Genomic DNA, 12551 nt, shown 5'->3' with positions numbered 1-12551 from the left:
AATACGAAGGGATACAGAGAAAATAAAGGAATGAAATATGAAGGGATACAGATAAATAAAGGAATGAAATACAGAGAGATACAGAGAAATAAAGGAATGAAATACGAAGGGATCCAGAGAAATAAAGGAATGAAATACGAAGGGATACAGAGAAAATAAAGGAATGAAATACGAAGGGATGGAGCGAAGTAAAGGAATGAAATACGAAGGGATACAGAGAAATAAATGAATGAAATACGAAGGGATACAGAGAAATAAAGGAATGAAATACGAAGGGATACAGAGAAATAAAGGAATGAAATACGAAGGGATGGAGTGAAATACAGGAATGAAATACGAAGTCATGAAGTGAAATAAAGGAATGAAATACGAAGGGATACAGAGAAATAAAGGAATGAAATACGAAGGGGTGGAGTGAAGTAAAGGAATGAAATACGAAGGGATGGAGTGAAGTAAAGGAATGAAATACGAAGGGGTGGAGTGAAGTAAAGGAATGAAATACGAAGGGATACAGAGAAATAAAGTAATGAAATACGAAGGGATACAGAGAAATAAAGGAATGAAATATGAAGGGATACAGAGAAAATAAAGGAATGAAATACGAAGGGATGGAGTGAAATACAGGAATGAAATACGAAGTCATGAAGTGAAATAAAGGAATGAAATACGAAGGGATGGAGTGAAGTAAAGGAATGAAATACGAAGGGATACAGAGAAATAAAGGAATGAAATACGAAGGGATACAGAGAAATAAAGGAATGAAATACGAAGGGATACAGAGAAAATAAAGGAATGAAATACGAAGGGATACAGAGAAAATAAAGGAATGAAATATGAAGGGATACAGAGAAAATAAAGGAATGAAATACGAAGGGATGGAGTGAAATACAGGAATGAAATACGAAGTCATGAAGTGAAATAAAGGAATGAAATACGAAGTCATGGAGTGAAATAAAGGAATGAAATACAAAGGGATTGAGTGAAGTAAAGGAATGAAATACGAAGGGATGGAGTGAAATACAGGAATGAAATACGAAGTCATGGAGTGAAATAAAGGAATGAAATACGAAGTCATGGAGTGAAGTAAAGGAATGAAATACGAAGGGATTGAGTGAAGTAAAGGAATGAAATACGAAGTCATGGATTGAAGTAAAGGAATGAAATACGAGGGGATTGAGTGAAATAAAGGAATGAAATACGAAGGGATTGAGTGAAGTAAAGGAATGAAATACGAGGGGATGATGCAATGACGGTATATATGAATAGACAAAGCCATCAATCACGTGACACCATTCATTCCTATGTGAAGCCAAATTCATGGAGACGTGTACAGTTTGAGCTACACCAGGAAGTGATGTTGCAGGCTATCTCAGTGCTGCCCCCTCTCATTAACATGTTCATACACACACACACACACACACACATTCTGAATATGGGGCCAAGGAAGTCTTGGGGCAACACAATGAATTACCCATAATTCCTTTCTCCAACTACCCCAGGCGTTTTTTGTCCCAACCCCACAATATTGCTGCTCCGCTAGTGAACAAGGCTAGCCACCGGCAGGACTGCTGCTAGGACAGGCCAGTTATACAACTCCTTATAAGACGGTTGTTTGTTGTTCCAGGTTGCCTGAGTGCCAATCTGTTTGTGCTATCGTGCCAACTCCTTGTCACTCAGCTTGACAAGAACAGCAACAGAGTTGGCAAAAGCACACAAACAAATCTGGGACCAGGCTAGATTCACCCAAATAGGAGGAAAAACAAAAATAATCTTTGTCATATTTGACATTCTTCAAACCAACATTTGAGTCAATAGATGTTCCTTAGGGGCATCCAGACCTGAAACCTTCAGGTTAACTTTGAGAGGTTTTTGGGTCAATAATTTGACAATTATTGACCCAAACATTTAGGTTGAGATCCACGTATTACAAGAATACCAGTGGGCTGGAGTTTCTTCTTCAAACCCAGAACTCGTACCTGGAATCCTCAGAAACCTCCCCGCCGTGGTGAATCCTAATGTGTAGCCAACATTGCTCTTATAATGAACTAACTTGAAAGAGTCCGTACGAAGAGAAGAGGTCAGCTGTGTAGAGGTATGCCGTGAGGTCTGGAGTTGAATCATTTGCAGAACAGACGTAGTCGCAGTAGCCACTTAACTTGAACAGCGGTGGCCTGCGGTGTATAAATGGATAACGAGGGAAATTAAAGCTACATGAATCATCAGATGAGTATTAGAGAAACAGGTAGATGTGCTGGATGAACTATTCTTCAGAAAAGGAGTGAGGAGAAGTATGAGGTTAGGAGACAGCCCGCAGATGGACACTATCGCTCGCTCTCTAAGCTGTGCGTGTGTGTGGGGATTGTGCCAATGGGCGGGCGGGCGTGTGTGTGGGGATTGTGCCAATGGGCGGGCGGGCGTGTGTGTGGGGATTGTGCCAATGGGCGGGCGGGCGTGTGTGTGGGGATTGTGCCAATGGGCGGGCGGGTGTGTGTGTGGGGATTGTGCCAATGGGCGGGCGGGTGTGTGTGTGGGGATTGTGCCAATGGGCGGGCGGGCGTGTGTGTGGGGATTGTGCCAATGGGCGGGCGGGCGTGTGTGTGGGGATTGTGCCAATGGGCGGGCGGGCGTGTGTGTGGGGATTGTGCCAATGGGCGGGTGGGCGTGTGTGGGGGGATTGTGCCAATGGGCGGGCGGGCGTGTGTGTGTGTGGGGATTGTGCCAATGGGCGGGCGGGCGTGTGTGTGTGTGGGGATTGTGCCAATGGGTGGGCGGGCGTGTGTGTGTCGATTGTGCCAAGGGGGTTGGTGGGCGTCTGTGTGTCGATTGTGCCAATGGGCGGGCGGGCGTGTGTGTGGGCATGCAGTGTGTGTGTGTGTGTGTGGTGGTGACAGGAAGGGTTCGTGACAGCCCAGGGAGCAGGGAAGGCAGCATCACCCTGCTAAGAGGACTACCTCCCCTGTACTGAAGTAATAAATGACTGAGCACTGTGTTCCCACGCTACAGCTGTCAGATAGCCACGCACACACACACTAACACACACACACACTAACACACACGCGCACACACACACACACACACACACACACACACACACACACACACACACACACACACACCAAAGTGATGCATTGCACACGCCTTCTTTCACAGTCACACCATCATCCCACACACCTCTGCACACACACAATTCTCTCTTTCTCTCTCTATATATACTGTATCTCTCTTTTCCTCTCAAACACACAGAAACTGGCTTGAAGGGGTAATATGCACACACTGCGCACCCCCCCCCCCCCCCCCCCGCGCTTGGCTCTAAATCTCCCATCGCCGCGGAAACAGGACCCTCAGGCATGCCTCCAAATGCTCCCACAATACACCAGCACTAATTAAATCTCAGGTCTATTCTCCTTCTCTCCATCTATCAGTATCCTGCATACAGTATACTGTCTCTCCATCTATCAGTATCCTGCATACAGTATTATGTCTCTCCATCTATCAGTATCTTACATACAGTATACTGTCTCTCCATCTATCAGTATCCTGCATACAGTATTCTGTCTCTCCATCTATCAGTATCCTGCATACAGTAAGTATAGTAAAGGTAGACATCAGTATAGTAGAGGGAGACACACACCAGATAGGTGCAGTGAAATGTGTTGTTTTACAGGGTCCGCCATTGTAGTACGACGCCTCTGGAGCATATTCGGGTTAAGTACCTTGGTCAAGTTTTTTCACAAACTTTTTGTATACTTTCTCTCCATCTATCAGTATCCTGCATACAGTATACTGTCTCTCCATCTATCAGTATCCTACATACAGTATACTGTCTCTCCATCTATCAGTATCCTGCATACAGTATTCTGTCTCTCCATCTATCAGTATCCTGCATACAGTAAGTATAGTAAAGGTAGACATCAGTATAGTAGAGGGAGACACACACCAGATAGGTGCAGTGAAATGTGTTGTTTTACAGGGTCCGCCATTGTAGTACGACGCCTCTGGAGCATATTCGGGTTAAGTACCTTGGTCAAGTTTTTTCACAAACTTTTTGTATACTGTCTCTCCATCTATCAGTATCCTGCATACAGTATACTGTCTCTCCATCTATCAGTATCCTACATACAGTATACTGTCTCTCATCTATCAGTATCCTGCATACAGTATACTGTCTCTCCATCTATCAGTATCCTGCATACAGTATTCTGTCTCTCCATCTATCAGTATCCTGCATACAGTAAGTATAGTAAAGGTAGACATCAGTATAGTAGAGGGAGACACACACCAGATAGGTGCAGTGAAATGTGTTGTTTTACAGGGTCCGCCATTGTAGTACGACGCCTCTGGAGCATATTCGGGTTAAGTACCTTGGTCAAGTTTTTTCACCTCGTCGACTCGTGTATTTGAACCAGCAACCTTTAAAATACTGGCCCAACACTCTAACCGCTAGGCTACCTGCTGCCCTACGGCTGGAAGAATGTCTGCCATGGCCTCAAGATGATTCCAGACAGTGCTGGTAATAATGGCTTGCTTGAGTTAAAGCAACATATACTCTGCAGCATCATCTAACTTTGATATATGCCTCATGTAGAACGGAGGAATTTTGCTCTCAGCACGTCTGAGAGACTGCAGGCGTGAGATGTTTCTAGAACCATCCATCTCCCAGACTTCTCAACACTACAGTCATCAGTAGGGAATTAAACTTGTCTCAGACTGCTTTTCCAAGATCCAAGGTCTCTTAAGAACTGACGCCTGTCTTTGCGTTTGACTAAAAGCGTTGAGGCGTTGGAAGTTCGTCAGACATTGTTCGTCAGAGAGTGTGTGTGTGCGTATGTTTGAATGTATGTTTTGAAATTGCACTAGACAGTCTGTGTGTGTGACACAGCGTGTGTGTGTCTGTGTTTTGAACAGTCGTCAGACATGCAGACTTGGTTGCCAGAAGAGTAAAAATCTCAAACAGAAGAAAAATATTGCTTCTGAAAAGTTCACTGTAATACTAATGGGCGCCTCTGAGCTGGGGGATTTGATTGGAGGGCGTTGGGGGACATGTAGGGGACATTTATCAGTGTGACAGCACAGAATGCTCTTTGTTTGATTGGGCAAATTAGTGGGCAACTAATTTGCTTCCGCTGCAAAATCTTTTACAGACTCTTTTTTTGTTGGTGTTAATTGACCTAGCTGAACCACTTTGTATTCTGCCCTGATGACAGAAGAATGGGAGAGAAAATATCATTGTTATTCATTTCTGGTGCCTCGGAGGCAGTGCCCAGTTGCTCTGTGCTTTAGCATGGTTTGCATTGAAGACGAGTGGTTGTGTGTGTATGTTTCCATAGGGAGATATGGTTTATAATGTGTATTTAAACTGCAGCGGACAGACAGACATCCCCAGTGAATGTGGAGGTATCTCTGTTCAGGCCCTCACTATTATGCCGTCAATAACCAGTTTGACAAACTGGGTATTGAACCCAGTCTTTTGCCTGCCCCAAGACTGTGTTATCCAACCGAGCTAAAGCCTAGGACTAACTTGTCTGAGGTAATACAAGTGTCATGGTCTCAGGCAAGCGTAGTTATCGTGATATAAGTTACATACGCATCCCGCAGGCCTACTTTACCCAACCACCTCGGATGCTGTACAGACACATTGCAATGCCCTGGTGAATCCACAGGCAACATCATATACCCCATGCATTTACCACCTGCTGCCATTCATAACGACATACTGGCCATTCATTACTTAGACATTAATGATGATTATTCATGAACCGGAGGGCCTTTTGTCCGGACCGCTGGCAGTCTCTATGGGGGTGCCACAGGGTTCACTTCTCAGGCCGTCTCTCTTCTCTGTATATATCAATGATGTCGCTCTTGCTGCTGGTGATTCTCTGATTCACGACACCCTTCTGCATACTTCTGGCTCTTCTTTGGACACTGTGGACACCTCCAGACGAGCTTCAATAACCATACAACTCTCCTTCCGTGGCCTCCAACTGCTCTTAAATGCAAGTAAAACTAAATGCATGCTCTTCAACCGATCGCTGCCTGCACCTGCCCGCCAGTCCAGGATCACTACTCTGGATGGTTCTAACTTAGAATATGTGGACAACTACAAATACCTAGGTGTCTGGTTAGATTGTAAACTCTCCTTCCAGACTCACATTAAGCATCTCCAATCCAAAATTAAATCTAGAATCCTAGCCTCCAACACTCTACTCAACAAATTGGATGCAGTCTATCACAGTGTCATCTGTTTTGTCACCAAAGCCCCATATACTACCCACCACTGCGACCTGTACACTCTCGTTGGCTGGCCCTCGCTTCATACTCGTCGCCAAACCCACTGGCTCCAGGTCATCTACAAGTCTCTGCTAGGTAAAGCCCCGCCTTATCTGAGCTCACTGGTCACCATAGCAGCACCCATCCATAGCACGCGCTCCAGCAGGTATATCTCACTGGTCACCATAGCAGCACCCACTCGTAGCACACGCTCCAGCAGGTATATCTCACTGGTCACCATAGCAGCACCCACTCGTAGCACACGCTCCAGCAGGTACAGTGCCTTGCGAAAGTATTCGGCCCCCTTGAACTTTGCGAACTTTTGCCACATTTCAGGCTTCAAACATAAAGATATAAAACTGTATTTTTTTGTGAAGAATCAACAACAAGTGGGACACAATCATGAAGTGGAACAACATTTATTGGATATTTCAAACTTTTTTAACAAATCAAAAACTGAAAAATTGGGCGGGCAAAATTATTCAGCCTCCTTAAGTTAATACTTTGTAGCGCCACCTTTTGCTGCGATTACAGCTGTAAGTCGCTTGGGGTATGTCTCTATCAGTTTTGCACATCGAGAGACTGACATTTTTTCCCATTCCTCCTTGCAAAACAGCTTGAGCTCAGTGAGGTTGGATGGAGAGCATTTGTGAACAGCAGTTTTCAGTTCTTTCCACAGATTCTCGATTGGATTCAGGTCTGGACTTTGACTTGGCCATTCTAACACCTGGATATGTTTATTATTGAACCATTCCATTGTAGATTTTGCTTTATGTTTTGGATCGTTGTCTTGTTGGAAGACAAATCTCCGTCCCAGTCTCAGGTCTTTTGCAGACTCCATCAGGTTTTCTTCCAGAATGGTCCTGTATTTGGCTCCATCCATCTTCCCATCAATTTTAACTGTCCCTGCTGAAGAAAAGCAGGCCCAAACCATGATGCTGCCACCACCATGTTTGACAGTGGGGATGGTGTGAGCTGTGTTGCTTTTACGCCAAACATAACGTTTTGCATTGTTGCCAAAAAGTTCAATTTTGGTTTCATCTGACCAGAGCACCTTCTTCCACATGTTTGGTGTGTCTCCCAGGTGGCTTGTGGCAAACTTTAAACGACACTTTTTATGGATATCTTTAAGAAATGGCTTTCTTCTTGCCACTCTTCCATAAAGGCCAGATTTGTGCAATATACGACTGATTGTTGTCCTATGGACAGAGTCTCCCACCTCAGCTGTAGATCTCTGCAGTTCATCCAGAGTGATCATGGGCCTCTTGGCTGCATCTCTGATCAGTCTTCTCCTTGTATGAGCTGAAAGTTTAGAGGGACGACCAGATCTTGGTAGATTTGCAGTGGTCTGATACTCCTTCCATTTCAATATTATCGCTTGCACAGTGCTCCTTGGGATGTTTAAAGCTTGGGAAATCTTTTTGTATCCAAATCCAGCTTTAAACTTCTTCACAACAGTATCTCGGACCTGCCTGGTATGTTCCTTGTTCTTCATGATGCTCTCTGTGCTTTTAACGGACCTCTGAGACTATCACAGTGCAGGTGCATTTATACGGAGGCTTGATAACACACAGGTGGATTGTATTTATCATCATTAGTCATTTAGGTCAACATTGGATCATTCAGAGATCCTCACTGAACTTCTGGAGAGAGTTTGCTGCACTGAAAGTAAAGGGGCTGAATAATTTTGCAGGCCCAATTTTTCAGTTTTTGATTTGTTAAAAAAGTTTGAAATATCCAATAAATGTCGTTCCACTTCATGATTGTGTCCCACTTGTTGTTGATTCTTCACAAAAAAATACAGTTTTATATCTTTATGTTTGAAGCCTGAAATGTGGCAAAAGGTCACAAAGTTCAAGGGGGCCGAATACTTTCGCAAGGCACTGTATATCTCACTGGTCACCCCCAAAGCCAATTGGCCGCTTTTGGCCGCCTTTCCTTCCAGTTTTCTGCTGCCAATGACTGGAACGAACTGCAAAAATCACTGAAGCTGGAGACTCATATCTCCCTCACTAGCTTTAAGCACCAGCTGTCAGAGCAGCTCACAGATCACTGCACCTGTACATAGCCCATCTGAAAATAGCCCATCCATCTACCTCATCCCCATACTGTATTTATTTATTAATCTTGTTCCTTTGCACCCCAGTATCTCTACTTGCACATTCATCTTCTGCACATCTATCATTCCAGTGTTTAATTGGTATATTGTAATTACTTCGCCACCACGGCCTATTTATTGCCTTACCTCCCTTATCCTACCTCATTTGCACACACTGTATATAGACTTTTCTATTGTGTTATTGACTGCATGTTTGTTTATTCCATGTGTAACTCTGTGTTGTTTGTGTCACACTGCTTTGCTTTATCTTGGCCAGGTCACAGTTGTAAATGAGAACTTGTTCTCAACTGGCCTACCTGGTGAAAGAAAGGTGAAATAAAAAATATTAAAAGCGTGCCCCAGGTAATGTCATGCTTGGTGACAGCTTGGTGTGTGTGTGCGTGCGCGTATGTGTGTGAGTCACTGCGTGTGTGTGTGTGTGTGTGTGTGTGTGTGTGTGTGTGTGACATCTTAGCTGATGTTAAGAGTATATGCTGAACCTCGCAGGTCCGGTTGGGCTGATGATGATGACTGGTTGCCACTCTTCATGGTCTACTCCCGAAGTCATATCTCTCACTGATCAGTTTCATTCTCAGGAAGTCAAATCGTGATCTGATTGGTTGATTGGGCTGTTGTTGTCATTGCCATAGTACCAGACGGTGGGAGTCATCTACTCCTGCTACTTCCTGAGTTTGGGCTTCCAGCAGCGACTGCAAAAAATATGTTTTGTTTTCACGTACACTGGATAGGTGCATTGAAATGTGGTGTTTTACAGGGTCGGCCATAGTAATACGGCACCTGGAGCAAATTAGGGTTAAGTGCCTTGCTCAAGGACACATCAATGGATTTTTCATCTTGTCGGCTCAGGTATTCAAACCAAAACCTTCCGGTTAGTGGCCCAACGCTCTAACTGCTAGGCTAAAGTCACACTGTCAGACACAGTGGGGGGTAATTATGGGAAGGTGCTAGAGCTGCAGTGGCTGTGTTATTAATGACACGCTTTCGTGGCGGTTTAAAAGTCTACATATGTGCTTTGAACATTCATTTAAAGGCGTTTCCTCTCAGTGTGTAGTATGCAAATGTGTGTGAGCTTATAATGTTGGGTTGCCAACGGAGAAGGGTTAAGGCCTCGAGTTATTGTGTTACTGACATGTCACTTATCTGTTGTGTGGTCTGTGTAGGACATGAAGCTACGAGAGCTGCTGGACGTCAGCACCCTGGTGGGGAAGATGGAGAACCGGATGCTGACGGTGGTGAGCGGACCAGACATGGTCAACATCACCTACCTCAACTTCATGGCCTTCCAGGAGGAGATCGCCAAGGTAAGTAAACATGAATAATCCACTTATTACAGAGGAATAGGGCTTTAGTACACATGAATAATGCCTTTATTAATCATGAATAGGGCTTTATTAAACGTGAATAGGGCTTTAATAAACACCCATAAGGACTTTATTAATCAGGAATAGAGATTTATTAAACATGAATAGGGTTTTATTAAACATGAATAGGGTTTTATTAAACATGAATAAGGACTTAATTAATCACAAATAGGGCTTTATTAAACAATAATAAAGACTTTATTAATCATGAGCAAGGCTTTATCAAACATGAATAAAGGCTTTATTAAAGGTTTATTTGATGTAGTTGATGTCAACATCAGTTACCTCTCTTAGGAGGTTGGTCAAAGTGCTTATAACTAATTAATGAATGACTAAGCTATTTCAGTCCATGAAGTATGAGTTAGTTAAGCTTGTTAGACTTACACTGAACCCATCATTCCTCCAGTGTATAATTATAAGGTCTGGTGTGTGGGTGGCTAGTTTGCACCTCCAATCGATCCTCGTGACTGTGTTTCTTCCTTCTGACGGAGTGCGTATGTGTGTGTGTGTGTTCTTCCGGTGCAGGAGTGGGCTGAAGAGTTGTTTGGCCTGGCGTCTAACCTACTGGCGCAGAACATGTCCAGAGAAGCATGCCTGGAGAAAGCGTAAGTCCCTGGACACATCACGCATCACACACTGGAAGGCAGCAGTTCACACCCATCAGGTCTGCAGGGCGCTTCACACCGCTTCACACTACTCACAGAGAGAGAGGGGGGGGGGGGGGGGGGAAGCAGAGACAGAGCAAGAGGGGGTCAGAGAAGGGGGGGGGAAGCAGAGAGAGAGCAAGAGGGGGTCAGAGAGAGGGGGGGGCAGAGGGAGGGGGGGAGCAGAGAGAGAGGGGGGAAGCAGAGAGAGAGCAAGAGGGGGTCAGAGAGAGGGGGGGAAGCAGAGAGAGAGGGGGGGGAAGCAGAGAGAGAGCAAGAGGGGGTCAGAGAGAGGGGGGTGGGCAGAGAGAGAGCAAGAGGGGGTCAGAGAAAGAGGGGGGGGCAGAGAGAGAGGGGGGGCAGAGAGAGAGGGGGGGCAGAGAGAGAGGGGGGGCAGAGAGAGAGCAAGAGGGGGTCAGAGAGAGGGGGGTGGGCAGAGAGAGAGCAAGAGGGGGTCAGAGAAAGAGGGGTAGCAGAGAGAGAGGGGGGGCAGAGAGAGAGCAAGAGGGGGTCAGAGAGAGGGGGGGGCAGAGAGAGAGCGAGAGATGGGGTGAATGCACACACGCGCGCACACACATGCAAACGCATACACACACACACACACACACACACAGATACTTGCGCAAAGACACACATTCACAGACACACACTTGTACACTCCCACACTCTCTCTCGTTCTCTCTCTCTGTCTCTCTCTCTCTGTCTCTCAGTCAAATGTATTTATAAAGCCCTTTTTACATCAGCAGTTGTCACAAACTACTATACAGAAACCCAGCCTAAAACCCCAAACAGCAAGCAATGCAGATGTAGAAGCACAGTGGCTAGGAAAAAATCCCTAGAATGGCAGGAACCTAGGAAGATACCTAGAGAGGAACCAGGCTCTGAAGGGTGGCCAGTCATCTTCTGGCTGTGCCAGGTGGAGATTATAAGATTGCATGGCCATTAAGGCCAGATTGTTCTTTAAGATGTTAAAATGTTCAGTGATGACCAGCAGGGTCCAATAATAATCACAGTGGTTGTAGAGGGTGCAACAGGTCAGCACCTCAGGATTAAATGTCAGTTGGCTTTTCATAGCCGAGCATTCAGAGGTTCAGACAGCAGGTGCGGTAGAGAGAGAGAGAGAGGGGTAGAGTCTAAAACAGCAGGTCTCTGACAGGTAACACGTCCGGTGAACAGGTCAGAGTTCCATAGCTGCAGGCAGAACAGTTGAAACTGGAGCAGCAGCACGACCAGGTGGACTGGGGACAGCCAGGATTCATCAGGCCAGGTAGTCCTGAGGCATGGCTTATGGGAGGGAAGGGGACAGCCGGGAGGGGTGGGAGAGAGGGAGCGAGAAAGAATTAGAGGAAGCATGCTTAAATTCACACAGGACAACAGACAGGAGAATTACACCAGATATAACAGACTGACCCTTGCCCTCCGGCACATAGACTATTGCAGCATAGATACTGGAGGCTGAGACAGTGGGGGGTTGGAGGATACTGTGGCCCCATCCAACGATACCCCCGGACAGGGCCAACCAAGCAGGAAATAACCCCACCCACTTTGCCAAAGCACAGCCCCCACACCACTAAAGGGATATCAACAGACCACCAACTTACTCCCCTGAGACAAGGCTGAGTATAGCCCACCAAGATCTCCTCCACCACTCAAGCCCGAGGGGGCGCAAAACCAGACAGGAGGATCACGTCAGTGACTCAACCCACTCAAGTCGAGTACAGAGCAAGAAAGCCTGGCACGACGTGACACCCCTCTAAGGGCGACAGCATGGAAGAGCACTAGTAAGCCAGTGACTCAGCCCCCGTAACAAGGTCTCTCTCTTTCTCTCTCTCTCGCTCTGTTTCCTACTTTCCCCAGTAATTGCCTTGTTTTAAAATACCAATCAGACTTGGTAATCAAGGCGTACAAAATAATGATATCCATATTGATATGGAGCTAAGATACTGTATGTTATTATGTACTAAACTATGGATTCACACACTCACGCACTGATGTCTAGACACACACATACACTATCTAAACTATGTAGACTATTCATTTTAGCTCAGTCCAGATGTAATTCTCTATGTTGAATGTTGTCTCTGCTGTGTTCTGTTCTGTCATTTTGTGTTGTGCCATTCTGAACAGCTGGTGAATGTTTGTTCATGGCCCCAGCCTCTC

General features: G+C 45.5%; 1 protein-coding gene across 5 annotated transcripts in view; it reads left to right on the top strand.

Annotated features, from left to right (window-relative positions):
- Positions 1 to 12551, top strand: part of LOC110529236 (1-phosphatidylinositol 4,5-bisphosphate phosphodiesterase beta-1) — a 275800-nt gene that overhangs the window by 118595 nt on the left and 144654 nt on the right. For all 5 annotated transcript variants that reach the window (XR_005052868.2, XR_016497784.1, XM_036985414.2 and 2 more), the window contains exons 4-5: positions 9547 to 9687; positions 10273 to 10352. Coding sequence is in view for 3 of the 5 variants with exons in the window: in XM_036985414.2 (XP_036841309.1) it covers positions 9547 to 9687; positions 10273 to 10352 (221 nt within the window). In the remaining 2 variants the exon portion in view is untranslated. The remainder of the gene's footprint in view (positions 1 to 9546; positions 9688 to 10272; positions 10353 to 12551) is intronic.

Source organism: Oncorhynchus mykiss, chromosome 8, assembly GCF_057628025.1.
Source record: "Oncorhynchus mykiss isolate SJ-2025 chromosome 8, ASM5762802v1, whole genome shotgun sequence".
Lineage (NCBI taxonomy): Eukaryota > Metazoa > Chordata > Actinopteri > Salmoniformes > Salmonidae > Oncorhynchus > Oncorhynchus mykiss.
The sequence above is the reverse complement of the archived record's forward strand: the minus strand, read 5'-3'. Positions and strand labels throughout refer to the sequence as shown.